This window comes from Crocodylus siamensis, chromosome 7, assembly GCF_052110815.1.
Source record: "Crocodylus siamensis isolate JL-2025a chromosome 7, ASM5211081v1, whole genome shotgun sequence".
In the NCBI taxonomy this organism is placed as follows: Eukaryota; Metazoa; Chordata; order Crocodylia; family Crocodylidae; genus Crocodylus; species Crocodylus siamensis.
This window is the reverse complement of record NC_143401.1, coordinates 35,420,103-35,438,422: the sequence shown is the minus strand read 5'-3', so window position 1 is coordinate 35,438,422 and position 18,320 is coordinate 35,420,103. Positions and strand designations below refer to the sequence as shown.

General features: G+C 40.1%; 1 protein-coding gene across 1 annotated transcript in view; it reads left to right on the top strand.

Annotated features, from left to right (window-relative positions):
- MAT1A (methionine adenosyltransferase 1A) overlaps positions 1–18,072 on the top strand; it is a 33,510-nt gene extending 15,438 nt beyond the window's left edge. Inside the window, exons 3-9 of the mRNA XM_090057259.1 lie at positions 668–790; positions 3,761–3,873; positions 6,042–6,185; positions 7,393–7,611; positions 11,338–11,520; positions 12,200–12,333; positions 13,030–18,072. Of these exons, the coding sequence (XP_089913385.1) occupies positions 668–790; positions 3,761–3,873; positions 6,042–6,185; positions 7,393–7,611; positions 11,338–11,520; positions 12,200–12,333; positions 13,030–13,132 (1,019 nt within the window). The 3' untranslated portion in view covers positions 13,133–18,072. The remainder of the gene's footprint in view (positions 1–667; positions 791–3,760; positions 3,874–6,041; positions 6,186–7,392; positions 7,612–11,337; positions 11,521–12,199; positions 12,334–13,029) is intronic.
- The last annotated feature ends 248 nt before the right edge of the window (positions 18,073–18,320 follow it).

Here is an 18,320-nt window from a genome sequence, read left to right as displayed (position 1 = left end):
GGACTGCAGCAGTTTGGGGGGTCAGCCTGCAGCCCCGGGCTGCTCAAATCTGTCTCAGTGTGCTATGGAGGGGCTGTTTGGGGCATAAGGGTGCTCCAGTGTGGAGCATGGTCACAGGAGGCTAGTACTTGTAAATAAAAATACTACCCTGCTGTGGAGTTTAGTTTCGTATAGCCTAATAGGCCCACACAAGTTTACTGCAAGTCTACTCTGCAGTAAATGTCTCATGTAGATGTTCCCAGTAACTCCCTCTTTAAATGGAGGTACATTTGTGAATTGGTTGGTCATTGGTAGGGTTTATTTGGCTTAAATTTACTCCTTAAACAAAGAAGATGCTCTTGTGGTAAAAGTACTGGACTAGGACTCAGGAATCTTAGTTAATTTGTACGTTGTGACATCAGGTAGGTGACAGAAAAACTGAGGCCCAGAGAGATTCAATCTGTAAATACCATTGATTCTCTACTTCACAGTGGTGTAGTGAGGATAAAGGGATTCATACATGTAACGTGCAAACCCTATGGAGACCTGAGTACCAATACCTACATTGCTTGTGTTCAGTAGGATTCTTCAGTTCAGTATTATTAGAAGCAGAGTTATTTGTAATAGCATATTGAGTTATCCAACCAATCCTAATTCTGTTTTCTTTTAATCTTTCTTTTGCCTGTAGAGACAGTATGTAAGACAGGAATGGTGCTGCTGTGTGGGGAGATCACATCTCTTGCTGTAGTGGATTATCAGCGAGTAGTGCGAGATACAATTAGGCACATCGGCTATGATGATTCAGCTAAAGGTTTGTAGAAAAACTCAAGAATCTGATTTCTGGGTGAAGTAACATGCTGAATAGGAGGTAACTACAAGATAGATCTGTCTCTCTGTACATATTTATGTTCTTGCAAGCCCACTGAAATTGTTTATCTTCTTTTGGTACTACCATGAAAGAAACATACTGCCATCTTTTTCTGAAGTGGAGAAACTATTTACTTCATGGTTGAAACTTATGGCAAAAAGGGGAGCTGGGATATATTTTGAATTGGATCAAGTTGCCAATGTAGGATTAACTATTAATTTACATATTAGAGTCTATTTTTCAAACTCACTGAAACTTGGATATTAGTGGCCAAGTAAATATTTGTGACATGGAGTGAACAGAGGAGATTTGGGTAATTCATTTAATTTTATTCTTATTTATTTCTACTTCCCTTTTTCATGTCCTTATCACAAAGTATTTTAGCAGAATTTGCAGACTTGCTGGAATCTGACAGGGCTGTGCTGTGAGTGCTTCTGCTATGGACTGTTAACCATGTGCCTTAGTGCCTGCACAACCCCAGCCCCTTTTTACTTTCACTGGGGGAACACATCTGTCCTTACTACCAGGTACTTAATGAAAAAAAACAGACCAAAAAGATAAGACCCTTTTCTAAGTCAGTTACAATCCAAGTCAGATTTATAGAATTGCATATTGCATTAGCAATGAAAAAACAGAATGTTTTATATCTGAGACAAATTTCAACTTCCTGTACACAATTGCTGTAGACTTAGCAGTTTATTTGTACATGGTAAGTCTTTTACAGTTATGATGAAGTTTGCCTTTTGGCTGAGCTCCTATAGTTACTGCAATATTTCCAGTGAGAGTATACTGGGAAAATGTTGTAAGAGAACATCTGTTCATTATTTCCATTGTAACCTGAAAAACAATGCTGTAAGAATATGCTGCAAAGTCCAGCAACTTAGAAATTGCTTTTCTTGTGCCAGTTTTTAAAAGTAGGAGAAAGATGCACTGCACCTTGTAAAAAAAACTTGTCATACACAAACAACAAAAGAAGAAAAACTAAAAAGAACAAAAACTGGAAATACTGATTTTTCCCCTTGTAATATTCCTTTTCTATTGTAGCCTCCGTAAAAGCAAAGAGGGTACTGTGTTCCTCTAGTGGATACATGATGGACTGTGCATGTTTGAAATACTGTTGTTTGATCCTCATGTTGATAAGCAACTGTCAGTAATTTAGTAGTTGAACTTCTGTGAGAGGAGGAGAAGAAGGAAAAACAAATTACTTTCTACAGACCTGGAGAAAGGAGATGGAAAATTCTGCTACAATCTTCTTCAAGTCCTTGGCTTATTTTTACCTGTTTGTTTGTCCTTTGAAGGCAAAATTCTACTTTCCAACTTGCACAGCAGATCTTGAATCTGTTTTCCCTACATGTGGGGAACCCCCACTGATTCCCACAGGTTTTCCAGGAAGGTATGGAAAACAGGAGATCAAAGTTCACAGCTGCAAGAGGACAACAGCTGTTTCGAGGAAAGTACAATGCATAACAAATGCTGTTTGGTAGGGCTGTGTGAAACAGCACCATTCTGCTTTGATTTCCATTTTGACGTTTCAATGGAACTGTGTTTTGTTTCAAGTTCCATTTCATTTTGAAAGCACTGTTCCATTTTGTTTTGTGGAAACTGTTTCGCTGTTTCGATGCTGTTTCAATGTTTTACCTATAGGCTATAATGGGGAAGGACAAAACTGTCTATAACTTTGTCATTTCTTGGCTGATTTAGTTGAAACTTGCAAGGTTGGTAGCCCCTTCAGAGGGCATAATGCCTGCCAAGTTCCAAGGAGATAGGTATAGCAGTTTCTGGGAAACTGTGCCTCAAGTTGTTGACAAGCAGGAGCTGTGGAGCAGGAGCAGCTTCCTGTGATCTGGCAGGGAGATTGGGGGCCTGCAACCCTAGGAGGAGTCCAGAGCCCTGCAGCCCTCCTGGGAGTGTAGGTGGGCCCCTGATCTGCCTGCCAGATCACAGGAGGCTGGTCCTGTTGCTCAGGGCCAGCAGCATCACCAATCTTCCCAACACTGGGTGTGGGTTTGTGCCCAGCGCTGGTCCCAGGTAGCAGCAGCACTCTTCTGTGATCCAGCAGGCAAATCAGAGGCCCACAGCTGTGGGAGGAGTCCGGCAGAGCCCTCACAGCCTTCCCAGGGGGTTGGGTGGGCCAGCTGGGGGTTGGTGGCTGGTTCTGCAGTCTGGGGCCAGCGGCAGCACCAAACTTCCTGGCGAGGGGTGTGGGCTGTGCCCAGCACCAGTCTCAGGCAGCAGCAGCAGCCTCCTGTGATCTGGCAGGAAGATCGGGGGCCTGCACCCCCAGGAGGAGTCCAGCAGAGCCCTGCAGCCCTCCTGGGGGTGCAGGCCTCTGATCTGCCTGCCGCATCGCAGGAGGCTGCCACCTGGGACCGGTGCTAGGCACAACCCACACCCCTCGCTGGGAAGGTTGGTGCTGCTGCTTGGACCCAGGCAGCAGAACCAGCCTCCTGTGATCTGGCAGGCAGATTGGGGGCTTGCCCACACCCCTGGGAGGACTGTGGGGCTCTGTGGGTCTTCTCCCAGGAGTGCGGGGCCCCTATCCAAGGAAGCAGGACCAGCCTCCTGTCAACCAGCAGGCAGATTGTGGGGCCACACCTCCAGGAGGAGTCCAGCAGAGCCCCAAATCCATCCTAGGGGTGCAGGAGCGGCCTCTGAATCTGTGCCAAATCACAGGAGGCTGCTGCTGCTGTCTGGGAGCGGCGCTCAAGCCAAGTAGGCTGTTATGTTATGTGCAGATAAAAATGCTGTATTTGAAATGTAGCACTGACATAAAATTTAAGCAGCAGATACCAGGATGATTATGAATTTTGAAGGTATTTTTCCTTAGTACTGGGATGTCTAGTTTATGGTTTCATGTTGCTCTGCATGGCTGTTCAGGAGAACTACTTCACTACAACATTATCTTCTAACTAGGCTTTGACTACAAAACTTGTAATGTTCTGGTGGCACTGGAACAACAGTCACCTGATATTGCCCAGGGTGTTCATCTACACAGGAATGAAGAAGATGTTGGTGCTGGAGATCAGGTAATCACAAGTCATTCACATAAAAAAAAAAAAAAAAAAAATGGGGAGGGGAGAACCATTGCAAATGTCAGTTCAATAAATGAGGTGCTAATAAACTCAAAAATCTGTTAGTTGCACTGACCATGTTATCCTTTGATAATGGGAAAAAAATCTTCTGAAAAAGTAATGGGGAGAGAGTAAGTATAGTATTTGCTGATACTCTACTTCATAACATTTTTATAATATTTTCTAAATCAAAATCAGTACGGTCACAGTTCATGAGATTTTGTACAATTTTATCCTAACCTGACATATGACAGAACATACATTTGTTTGGCTACCTTGGATACATATCATCAAATTAATCTCTGGGTGTGGACATACATACATTTAGGAAGGCTTTCAAAAGGGCAACAGCTGTTACATTCCAAATAGTATGTGTGAATGAGATGAGAAGTATTCAAATGCATCAGAAGTGCTCCAGCTTTAACACTGTATCAAGGTTAAATTTGGTCCATGCTGCAGATCTAGGAGTCAACCCTCAGCTGGTGTGGGAAGTTGGGGGAGCTAGGATGATTAGTATTTTAGCACTTGGGAAAGTTGGCATTTTTGGATATGCTTCACATTTCTGTTTGAGTAGATGTAGATTTATAAGATGGATATATGGGCAGCAGGATTTGCCCCATAAGATCAAATAAATAAAACACATACAGTTATATGGGACATCAACTTTTTTACGTACCTCATGAGATTCTTACATTGCAGAAAGGTGCTCCAAGCTTAAGCAAGATGAGAGTGTTTGTTAATTGAATCAAATTGTGCCAGAACATTTGTAATTCTCATTTATTTCCCAGAGGCAGAGGCATGTTTTATTATAGTAGGTGTTCCACATAATTAAGATGGTCCAAGTGTACTTCTGTGAGCTGAATAGCATATGTAGATAATTACAGTGTATCCCCAAGACATCGGCACTAGTATAAAAACTCATACTGAAGCCAATGTGATTGTGTAGTTAACATTTACAGTTGTTCTCATTAGCTGTACTATCTAGTTTATGGTAATGTTGTTGAGAATCATAAAATAGAGCTATCATAGAACCTTGGAAGCAATGTAATATTACTGAAAATCCCCAGGAGGGTTAAATTAACAATTTCATTTTTATCACCACAGGAGCACAAGTTTTCTACTAAATGCCAGTGTATCTAAATATCTTAAGCACTTATATAGCTTCCATCCCTACAGTATCTAAGCACATCATAGTCTTTAATGTATTTATCCTCACAACATCCTATGAAGTAGGGAAGTGCCAATTTCCTCATCTGTATCATTTTCCGCATTCCCACAGATGGGAACCTGAGGTGATGAGACTAAGTGACTTGCCCGGAGTTGCACAGTTCTGTGCCAGAATAGGATTGATTGAAGTTTTTTGAAATCCTAGCAGGGTGCCCTAATCTCTGGACACTGCTTCTTCTCTGCACTACTCAAATTACATATATCACCTGTAATTAAATGCCTGTGAGTGTGGCTAGTACATGCATGTTGCCATGGAATAACAGACACACTATGAATTCAAACCTTAATTTATCTCACAGTAACTTGTTCATGTAGCCATACCTAGAGGAGGAGTGATAACACCAAGGAAATGTGTTCTTTCTCTCATCTGCTCAGACAAAAAACTTCATTACGTTCATTCTAAACCATCTCTCTAACCTTAACCAAGACACCTTGCTCATAGAAGAATTCTGCCTGAGAAAGGAACAGAATTGACCCTTAAATATTCCTCAATATTTTATTTCTATTTTTACCATAAGATAAATCACGTTGTCCAGAGATAGTCCTAGGGCTGACTGAAAATTTTCCATTGAAAATGTTTTTTGATAAAACAGAAATTTTCACAAAGTGCAATTTTTGGAGAAGATTTTGGCTTTTTATCAAATACTTTTTAGCCAAAAAACTAAAAACTGTTTGGCCAGAAATTGAAAACGTTGGCAGTAGAGACTATTCCAAATGATGTGTTTATGAGTTCTTGATTTAGCTGAAGCCTTCTAAGGTTCGTAACACGGATGATAAGAAAAGGTTGATCAAATGCCTTGTTTCCTTTTTGTATCCAATGGAATCTTGTGGTCTCCAGCCGCTATTGTACTACTATAATCACTGGCTGAAATATATATTCTCCTCTGCCATAATAGGGTTTGATGTTTGGTTATGCAACAGATGAGACGGAAGAATGTATGCCTCTAACAATTATCCTTGCTCACAAACTGAATGCCAAGTTAGCAGAGATGAGGCACAGTGGTGAACTCCCTTGGCTGAGACCTGACTCTAAAACACAGGTAAGCATTGCTTTCACTTCAGTTTTTCTCCTTCCTGAATACAGGAGTAGTTTGTGGAAGAATATTTTCAAGCCTTGATCACTTGTGGATAGGTAATAGCCATTAATTTATCTATCTGATTGAATACAATTATCTTTTACACTTTCTCTCCTCCTCAAATAATGATTGTTAATGGTCTGTTTTATTCAGAATCTCACTTCATGTCAGGGGTGGACAAAATGTGGCTTGCGGGTCGGATGCAGCCTGCCAGACCATTCTATCTGGCCAGCAGGGCCACTAAAAAATTTAGAAAATTAATATTTATCTGCCCCCGGCTGCCTGTCATGTGGCCCTTGATGACTTGACAAAACTCAGTAAGCGGCGCTCTGCCCGAAATAATTGCCCGCCCCTGCTTTGTGCGAATTGCCTAGGACTTTCAGAACATAGCTTATTGTATGATCTCATCTTTCTGGTAGCACATAAAGTAGATCCTTTGCTCATGGTATAATCTCTTGGGGGTAATGTAAAACTGTTTGCATGCACCTAGATATCTGAGACAAGGTATTGCATAGTAGTGGAGGAATATTTATCTCTGGTGCACAAAGGCCCAGGTGTTTAGGGTTAGGAAATCTTAAGGCTTTGTTTTTGCCTGTAAATTTTAGGACTGAAATTTTCAAAGGAGCCTAAGGATTTTAGTTTCAATGGTACTAAGAACCTACTTAGGCTCCTTTTGAAAATCTCCACCTAAACAAAGGGTTTTGCTAGGAAGTGAATGATGCAAAATGGTAAAATACTCCTTTTGTGCATAGCCTTTTTAGCCTGAGTCATGACCATGAGCATGTCCCCAGGAGTGCACAAGTGTGGCCTGTGGCACCACAAACCCATATATGGCACTGCAAACCACATGTGCACATGTTCACCATGTTGCTAATTTGCAGTGTAGCATTTTTTTTGACAATGGGATCTCCAAAACTGCCCCCCAAAAAGTGGTGCGGTGCATGTGGCTGCAGCATGAGCCACCCGAAATCAGAGTCTGGCTGGCCAGAGACATGCTCTAGCTGCTGACCACGCTCTATGTGGTTGGATTGTCCACTGCTGTAGCCCCAGGGGGTCCCCCCAACTCCAGGTAAGCAGCTACCTGTTCCTTATGTATTAAGGCCCAGTATCTGGTATAGAATGGCAATTCATCATACAATCATTTCTTGTTTCCCCCTTGGTCCTCTTTCAGGTTACTGTTCAGTATGTCCAGGAAAAAGGAGCCGTGATCCCAGTCCGTGTTCACACCATTGTTATATCTGTGCAGCATGATGAAGGCATTTCACTGGAGACTATGCAGAAAGCTCTGAAGGACCGTGTGATTTCAGCTGTAGTTCCTGCCAAATACTTGGATGAGAAAACTGTTTATCACCTTCAGCCCAGTGGGCGTTTTGTTATTGGAGGGCCACAGGTATGTGGTTATTTCTTATATCTTGATTCTTCCACCAGTTTGCCCAGCATATGTTTCTAACACAAGAAAATCATGCTGCAACTTCTAAATCAGTGACAGTTTTATTTATTTAAATGGGAACAGAACCAAGTGCTTAATGCACTGGAGTCCAAAGAAACCTTTGAATTTCCTGAATATTCATGGTGTAATCTCAGGGCCCCTGCATATAAGAAACTTATGTCAAATATTGTTGGGTTCTGGGCTCCAATAGCTCCTGTTCATTTCAGCATCTCAAAAGATCACACCATCAGTGGGTGTGTCTGTATGAGCATTATCACACTTTAATTAATGTGCATTAAATCTAGTACCCCCATTGTGAGGTACTAGGAAAATTATGCATTAGCCTACCTTAATGCACATTATCTAAAGAGCATGGGGTACCTATACTTGTGCTCGAGGGTGAAGGGTAGGGGCATTTTAATTGGAGCGGCTCTGAGAGTACTCAGAAAGCTCTGACAGCCACTCTAATTAAAGCGCCCACAGCATCACATGTATTCAGCGTCCTGCACTTCAAAATGGTGGTGGGGGTGCTTTAACTAAAGCTCATCAAATGAGCTTTAAAGCATCCTCACTGCCATTTTGAAATGTGAGGACGCTGATTACTCATGATGAAGAGGCTGCTGGAGCATGCTAATTAGCACATTCCAGCAGACTCTGCAGACTAGATTAATCGAATCTGCTGTGACGTGTTGGAGCAGAGGTCCATCATGTGTATAGGTGCCCATGGTTTTTAAGTGATGCTTAATGTGCATTAAGATAGGTAGGCTGGTGCACATTAAAGTGCACATGTAGATGCCCCCAGTATGCTCACAAGAGAAACACCCATCAAACTAAATGGGATGTCCAAGTGTTTATCTACTGTTTGCTGGGAGGCCTGAATTTCAGATTTGTGCAGCACACAGTTCTGTAAGAAGACAATGAGAGCTGCAGGTGCTTAACATCTCTGAAAATCCAACGCAAGGTGGGCATCTCTTAGAGAACAAAAGGAATGAGGGCTTTGTCTGACTAAGATCTAGGAGTCAGGATTTAGGGCTTGATCATGATAGAAGCTAGTGACTAAACTCCTCATTCACTGCAGGAACAGACCATTGGTCAAAGATGTATTTTTAAAATATCTTTTGATTTCACTGTTAGTTCCACTTTCCCCTTTGATTCTTCTTTCTTTAATTAGGCCAGTAACATTTCGATCCTTCACTTAAAAGGGACATTCCTGAATTTTATTTTGGTCCCAGGCAGATGTTTTTAATAGGAAGTTCCTAAAATGACCATTAACTTGTCATCTTAGCATTGGCTCCAGGAGTTTTCAGGTAGCAAGTACAAATGTTGAGCAGAAGCATTTCTTAGAAAGACTGAGCAAACCTTCACAGAAAACCTGGGACAGTGTTTGTTCAGTGCTATTAAAAATGGGGAAAATGGAAATATAGATATTTGCAGATAGTATCAGGAGTGTACAGCATGTTGCTAAAATTAATTAAGCATTCTGTCAAATGAGAAATGTTTAGAATTCTTTAGAATTTTTAGAAATTTTTAGAAATGTTTTATTAATGATAATAGTATAAGCAAAAGGAAACTATACACCATTAGCATCCTACCTGGCATAATCCCTACTGGCAATAATTAGCCCTATAAACAAGTATATGAAGCCCACTGTGGCAACCATTATAAATTGCTGTTTTCTTCTGTATTTATGGTGTTCTGAATAGTCTCAAATAGGTCTAACATCACAAAAAAAACAAAACAAAAAAGGAAAGGCAACAAAACTAGGATTAGAAGCCTGGCTTTTTTGGAATTCGAATCAATTTCCACTCCTTCCTCAGTGATACTTCATGTTTTCAAAGCTAATGATGACTTTCATTTTGGCCTTGGCAAGTTAAGAATTACAGTAGAGTTCTGAGTTGGAATATGGTTATAGCTTTGATGTTCTAGGAAATATGCAAAGCAAAGGGTTTTTGTGGTATCTTTTTTTAGACCAACAATATAGTTAGGAGAGATGTTAAACAAACTGCCAGGCACAAAGTACTCTTCTTCAAATCTGGGACAGAAGCAAGTGCAGCCTAAGTTAATACTAGATAAAGCAATGTCTTATGTTTAACTCTGTATGTAAAAGAGGCACTTAAGGGAATGTGGGAGGACTTTAAACTTGGGGCAAAGAAAAGTTATCAGAAATAGTTTCAAAGCAAGAGAAATTTAGTTGAATGAATAACCTAATTATGGAAAAGAACAAGACCATTCAGTGGGGAAAAGTATTCTTGCAAATCCAGCAGGGACAGGGGAGGGCAGCCACAGGCAAAGGTGTGGAGGAGTGAGGGGTGTTTATTTCCTGGGGTCTGAAGCCATGCTAACACATGCTCTGGCAGATTAGGCTGCACTTCCTTCTTTCCCAGACCTGAAGAAACGTACTTTGTGCCCAATAAATTTTCTAACATCTCTCCCAATTATACAGTTTGTCCAGTAAATGATATCACCAAAAACTCCTTGCCTCTTAGTCTCATCTTCTCAGCAGCACCTAGTGATGATTTATTCACATTAAAACTGTCTTAGTGACCTTTCACACAATTTATAAATGTATGTATTTTAGTTTAGATACTTTAACAAGTGATCCATGTTTGAATGCACGTGGCTCACATCCCCATCTCATTCTTTTACTTGGTCCTTCCATTAAGTAAATTAAGTTCATGAAACACATTAATCATTCTCATTGAAACTTACTGAATTCAGACCTTCCATTTGCAACACAATCAGTTGCAACGAAAATGTAAGGTCTGAATTCACTACAAATATAAGTTATAAATTAATTCTGAGTCTAAAAGACTAGTTCCAGATGGCAGATTTTATTAAAGATGAAATACATGTATTTCCAACTTTAGTCCCAAGTCAGTCTACATATAGCATTAATGTGCTTTAAAGCCTGCACGTGTAGATGCTGGCCTATTCCTGCTTACTGTGCAGTAAATTTAAGCCGGCGTAAACGCACGTGTAGACATGCCCTGTTTCCTGTTCCCTGCCCTATACTCACTGTCCAGAATTCAGTCTTTCTGCTCCTTACCTTGTGCTTCCTGTCTGTTCTGCTGCTCTGATTTCTGCTCTCTGCCCTGTCGGCCAGTATGTTCCCTGACCCTCCCTGATCTGCTGTGTGCCACACACAGAAGCTGCCCATGCCACTAGTGGCATGTGTGCCACAGGTTGGCCACCTATCTTATACAATAATAAACTTTAAATGACTCAGAACCACTAGGTTTGCTCATAATTAATTTCTGTAGCCTTATGTTCCCATCTCTGTTCTCTTCATATCCTGTATGTTGCTTCTACTTGTTGTGCCTGGTTTTAAATCAATTTGGTAAAAGGAATATGTTTTCCTATATATTTACAAAGTAGCCAGCATAATCAAATAAACTCTGAGCAAATGACAACCTGATCTCCCTCTTGTTACATGAACAGAACCCCCCCCATGTTAATTCAGTGAGATAACTTCATTGCTACTGTCATTTCCCAGCAATATCTTGATTTCAGGCAGTTTCCTTTTCTGCAGGGAAATTATTGTGGTCATTAGAACTTTTAAAAGATGATTCTTTTGAGAGAATTCACCTGCAGAATTTAATTTTGTGAAATTCTTTTTCCACAAGGAAAAAGAAGAAAAGACTCTGGCTAATAAATGCACAAGAAGTGACATTTGTGTTAATATCTCAGGGTGATGCTGGCGTTACTGGTCGAAAGATCATTGTGGACACATATGGTGGATGGGGAGCTCATGGAGGTGGTGCCTTTTCAGGCAAAGACTATACAAAAGTTGATCGCTCGGCAGCATATGCAGCTCGCTGGGTGGCTAAATCATTGGTGAAAGCTGGTCTATGTCGTCGTGTTCTAGTTCAAGTATGTTTGATCTTTTTTTTTAAACAGAAATTGTTCCTTTTTACCCTTTCCTTTAAAAATCTCCCTTAAAATGTGGTTATGTAGAAGAGATCAAGCAGCATGTCTTAGCTACCATAGTTGTGATAATGTCTGAAGTGGTGTGAGTGGATAGAAATTTAGAAGTGTTTGGAAGGATGGAAGCTTGATAAATTTAAAAGGAAAGATGAAAGGAAGATCTGTTTTCTGCCAGGCTTTCAGAACACCAGCCTTTTATGCTTATTTTTTGGAAGTTATCTTGACATGTACTATCACAGTGGAAATAGTTGCATAGATGGACAGAGAAACTCTGGTGCTGCCTAGGCAACAGGAGATAAGTATGGTGCTTGTGTATACTTTGTACTAATTCAGACTGAAGACTTAGATCCAGTGTATGACTGGCCATGTCAATGAAATGATCACTGGAGATAATACTGTTGGTGAATAAGGTACAGAGAAGGTCCTAGGGAACACAATAAGTTTCCAAAGAATTTAGAACCTCTGAGTGTTGTTACAATTTGACCAAAAGTTGGCAGTGAGCAAGAAGTGAAGGGAAAGCCCTTATTTTTTCTGAGATGACTCACCCATCCCTTATAAGAATGTTTTGTTCTATTATGTACCCTGCTGGCCACATGCTCCTTACCACTCTTTCTTTGTGCCAAAGGTTTCTTATGCCATTGGAGTGGCTGAGCCACTCTCTATTTCACTGTTCACTTATGGAACCTCCCAGAAAACAGAGAGAGAGCTGTTAGGTATTGTGCACCAGAACTTTGATCTTCGACCTGGAGTCATTGTAAGGTGAGCATGTGAGAAAAACAAAGTATATACATGCTGGAAGTCCTCCTCACAGATGTATAGACTTTCCAGATGGAAAGAACATCCTAGATCAGCCTGTCCAACCACTTGGCTACTATAGAATTGAATCACATAGTATAAAAAAGTTATTTTGACAGTTTGTACAGATCATATGTATTTATGAACCAAGCAGTGTGCTACATCTGTTAAGGGGTAAGATGTTATGCCTAACTTTCTTTTGGAATTATGTGCGCCTAGCTGATAGTCACCCCCTCAGAGTTTGGTCCTCTGCTGGGGTAAATAAAGTTACAGAGTATTCTGTGGCATGTGGAGTTGAATTAGATAAAATTTCCAGTACTTTTAACTTGGTTTTACTTGAGCTGCTTGAAAAATGGAGATTTTTTCCCACCAAATAAATTAATTGAAATTTGTCTCCATTTGTTTGCCTAAATTTAGCATTCCCTTTAATTTCATTGGGCCTTGTTTCTAGTCATCAAAGACTTCAGACTAATTTTTATAGCTTTTATAGTCATTCTTTGGGAGAAAGTCATGTATACCTTTGCACTTCAATATTATACAAGGTTGCAGGTAGCCTATATGGTGGAAAAAGGAAAAAGGTACAGTTATTGGATTTTTAAAAACAATATATAACATTATCATTTAAAATAAAGCATTTCTTTTCTTTTTGTTCAACACTAGGGATTTGGATTTAAAGAAGCCCGTTTATCAGAAGACTGCCTGTTATGGTCACTTTGGAAGAAATGAATTTTCATGGGAGATACCTAAAAAACTTTCATATTGACAGTAATGCTACCTCCAATGCAGAAGGGAAGAAGATTTCGCTAGTCAAGATGCGTCCAGAAATGAGTACTACTTTTATACAACAGCGATCTTCTAGCTTTAAAATTTCAGATTTTCAGTGGACAGAAGGAAAAGGTTATATTCATGGGATTGATTTTTACCCTAAATGTTTTATCCAGGTTCATTATCAAAGGCACTATTTGTTTATATCATCATATGCCACCAAAAATTATGTTTTGTTTTTTAACTGCTGCTCTGTTGGTTGGACTGATGAAAGCCAAAATATCACTATGACATACCAACCTACCTTTATGCCTCAAATCTATCACAGTGTGGTCTTACATGCAAAGGAAAAGCTGTTCCTTGCAACTTTGCATATGGAGCTGTAAGTCTGCTGACATTCATGATTCCACAGTGGAGAGTCCTGGGGTACAATTTCCTTATTGGAGCTGGTTTCACAAACCGTGGTAAGGCATCTTGCCCAGAAAGAGTTCACTATTGCCTAACTGCACCATATCCTCATTTTCAGGGGACGTTACTAGGTACATAGTGTTTAAACCTTCTTTAGAGGTTGTCTGCTGTTACCATAGTATTCTAATTAACTATGCTTTAAAGACCTATTAGACTTTATATAATACTCTTTTGGCAAAAAAGTTTTTAGTTACTTTCATAGGTGCCTTTTTATATATAGTCATGTCTCAGCTCATCAGATTTTAGCCTGAATGGCTCATCTCAACCTGTGGCACATTACACAGCCATTGACTTTAGTACTGGCCAAAATTAATACTACCTGCCAATGTCACTGCTATCAAATACAGGGGAGCAAAGTACTATCAGTTCTCCATATTTAATAGATTTTAAGGGCATATTATTAAGGTATCTTTCACTATGACTATCTTAATTTTCTCAATGGTGTTTATAACAACCCTGTATAAAACTGAAACTAATGTTTCTTTACTATAATGTACTTTTTTATTTTTACGCACACACAGGTTTCTTATTAGAAATGTCAGACTCAGTGTGTTGCTTACTGGCACTGAGGCAATTTGGGAATAAAATCTGCACACACAAGTTATCACAAGACAATAGAGAAAAACATAAGAGGTACTGGTTAGTTAAAAATGGTCCTACGAACCTTGACAAACATCTCTTTAATTGAAAAGTAAATGCTAAAGTAGGCCACTAGATGGCAGTACCACATACCATAGATTTTTAAACTTAACATCTGTGAAAATACATCTTTGCAGGTGGGATTTCAAACTGACTTGAGTGGGGCACACATCATAGCCCGAGTTAAAAAAAAAATACCAGCTACTTTTTATTTTAGAGATATGTCATGATCCAGGCAATAGTTAGTTGTGGAAAAATGCAGTTTTGTGTGCCCACATACTGTGAGGTCTTAAAATGTGAACCAGGAAAGGGAAACAGGGTAAATCTGCAAATGACTCAAAAACTTTGCAATCTATTGAAATTAGGATCATCACTGATTTCAGTGGGACTGGGTCTTGATTTTCTGGTGCCACTTTCACATTATGATAACCAATAAGGAGTGAAATTAATTTTTCTGACAGTGTGAGCCAGATATGATACTCAAAATTCACCTGCAGTTTAACAGATCAACAGGCCTTCTGTACTGGAGAAATTTTTTCTCTCTCTCTCCACCCTCCTCTCCCCCTCCACACACACACAAACTTTTGTTTAATTTCATAGTTTCCTGAATTGTGAAGGGAGCAGTTAGAAGGCAGCAGTTAGAATAATCAAATGAATGACTCCATCATTAAAAAAAGTCACAAAAGTAAAGCAGTAAAAGCACAGATATTATTCAAGCTTGTCTTCTTCCTGTGTCTCTCAAGTTTAACATACAGAAATCTCCTCCGGGTCAAGTCACGGGTATTTCCTTCATCATTTGTGTCATGCGTCTCAAACAACAATTTGTTGGCCATGTAACTAAAAATAGGATTTTGAACTCAGCTCCCCAGAGGAAAGAAGCCTCAGAGCATACTGCATTCCACAAAGAGAGTTGCCCTTTAGTCAAAAGTATCTTTTGAGAGCAGCTTCACCTAAAGAAGTCAATTGGCAAAAATGGCCTGGCGAGGTTCTGTATTCATTCCAACTCCCTATTCCAACTTTCATTCCAACTTTCCATATCAGAACTGCTCAGTTTGCAAATAGAGTTGTTGTTTGTCATTGCTAGCCTTGCACATGTTGGGACAGGGACTATCTTTTTTTGTTCTGTATTTGTACAGCATTTAGTGCAATGGGACTTGATCTATGACTAATGCAGTTAGGTGCCACTAATGTACAGATAGTTTTGCTCAGGTTCAGGGTTGTTTCTTTCTGTCTCAGGCATAATGCTAGTAACCGAAGATCTTTATTCTTTTATGCAGGCCAAATTACATTCCAGTATACACTTCAACACTTTTTTGTTACTCTTACTTTCATCTGTCGAGGCCCTTTCAAGTCTAATGGGTTTATACTTGTGTTACCGAGAGCATAATTTGAAGACTGTGGGTTATGTTTTAGGTTGTAATTTGGCTTTCATATCCTCTGTCATAGGATGGAAAGGAACACACGCTGATTATCAGGGGCCAGGACAAGTCTTCAGGGCTGGCAGATGGTATACACAAAGTTAGAATGAAATTGAGTCTAATGCTGCTCTGTAAAGGCCGCCTACTGTGCTGGACTGGACCAGCCTGAGGACTATGTTAATTTATGCAACCTGAAAATAGTTCCAAGGGGCTGAAAACATCCTAGGAATTAGGGTTGTAGAGAGGCATCTTATCTATGCCCCTTTCTCTTCCCTGTACATAGAATCAGGAAGGCACAAGAATCTTCTACCTCCACTCTACTGCCAGGAGCAACACATTTACTCAGGGTGATCCTTCTGCCACACAATATTAAATTGTCAGTGCAGTACCTACTGCCCCACAGGTACCGGTTCTATTTAGATGGTTTCCTTACCAATGAATTACAGAAGCCCACAAGGCCATTTTTACAGTCTCTTTTGTTGGTAAATAAAAATCATACTTTGCTGCTAACCTGTTACTAAAAAACATGCTGCTGCTGTTCAAAGACTGTTTATGTTGTCTGTCTATGTAAAATCCAAGCAGGGACAGGCTACAGATAACAAAGACATGTATCTATTAATTCTGTCTCAAACTAATACAGAAATACAGTTGTAGTTCTACACCTACCTGTTTGACAGGAGCTCCACAACGTGACCCAACAGTTAAGAAGTCAGTGAGGATCTTTCCACTCTCTTCACTGAGGATTGAATCGAGAAAATATTGGAAACATCATTGGGAAAGGAAGAAAGCTTGCAGAGGAGAATCTGAAAGATCTCCATATAGCTGAAAGCATTGGTTATCACAGTGTTACAGGAAAACATTGGTGATCTTGGAAATGTAACATGATTTCATCATCATAAATTTAGACTGCTACAGAGGAAATAGCAGCAACTGTTCTGGCCGAGAGAAGCCCATTTAATGTAAAAATGAGAATTTATGATGATTTTATGTTGTTGACATAAAAACCCCCTGAGCCAAGAAAGTCCTTTTACCATTGTATTTCTGCATGATAAGAATTGTAAGCATGTTTGTGAGAAAATATTACTTCGTAATGTAAGTTGCATTTAGTAATTTGCTCCATAATACATTTGTTCTTCTGAATACAATAGCCCCATTTGTTTTAAATGTGGATTCAAAAATATGCTAAGACCCTGTCTGACTGGGAAGCTTACCTATTTCTGTGACTGGTTGACCTCAATGGATCCTACCAGAAATAATAAGAAAAGTTGTTTTAAGTTAGGGCATGGATAGACACACATTTGAAATAATCCAAATCCCTTCAAATTTGGTGCGCTTCAGTGCTGAGCAGAGGTGTGATCCTGCTACCGGGGTGCTTCAGAATGACTGCAAAAATATGGAGCAGCATGTCTCTCTCTAGCAAGGGGGAGGTGCATAGGAGCATGCTTGTTGGCTGACTGCCTCACTCTCCTCCCAGTCCTCCTCCAATGCAAGGGTAGAGAGCAGAGCATTGTGGGATGCTGGTGGACCACTAGAGGTTGGAGTTGCTTTAGGAAGCACTTCAAATATGTTCCTCTTTTTTCAAGGGTCATTTTTGAAGTTTTTCTTTGGTTGTGAATGCCTGTACCCTCACTATTTGGAACACTTCAAAGACATCCGAAGAGCTTCCAACCGCACATCTATCTAGGTTTTTAATATAGATAAAATGGATGCAGTGGCAGACAGTTGATGTGTCTTGCTGTGGCTCCAGGGGCATGTGTACAAGGCATTCTCTGGACTTATATCAAAGGTTCTGTTGGGCTTTGGACCTGAAGTCTGGATGTATTGTGAAGTTGCATCATTCATGTCCACTGCTGGCTATAGAAACCATTGTACTTTAATCATATTGTATCTATGAGTTGCTGGGCTTACAAGGACATTTGCCATTAACCTTTTGGTAGGCAGGACAAATAAGTTTTCAGTCCAGTTCCAGACTGTGATTAAGTCTCAGGTTCCCTGTCTGTATATGGAACTCAAGTACTTTACAACAGCAGTTACTTCTTGTCAAAATTATTAAGTGTGGGATGGGAATAAATAACTGTGAGAAGAATGTTTCATGTACTTTGTGTTTAGTTACCTCCTTTAAATATGCCTTCTCTAAATCTGACTGGTTTGGTGCTTAGCATTCAGAATGGATTCTCAGCCCCAGACTATGAGATCTTTTGTGAATCTGATGTGTGTTAGTTTCCTTGTATGTACAGTGGGCTAATAATAACAATATCAATAGTAGTAATACCTACTTACCTCACAGGTGTGTTGTGAGGCTCGATTTAACTGTGAAATTGACTGAGATCCGCAGGTTAAAGGTGCTGTAGGCATGCAGTTATTAATGTTGCAGATAATTTTCCTTGTGCTCAGTAAACAGTTCTGAAGATGAGCTCGTGTGCATTTTTTTGGTAAGCTATCCCCAATCTGAGTGTATGTTCTCACTTGTCTTACCCTTCTGTAACATACATGTGCCCAGACATCTGATCTTCCATTTCAAAGCCTACTCATACTTCTCCAAAAGCACTTACCAGTGTCTTTCTCCCCTACCTCCACAAGTCCCTTACTTGGGCAAGACGTGACTTCTACACTCATCCTCACTACATTAACTTTTCACGCTTCAGGTGCCTAACTCTCCTG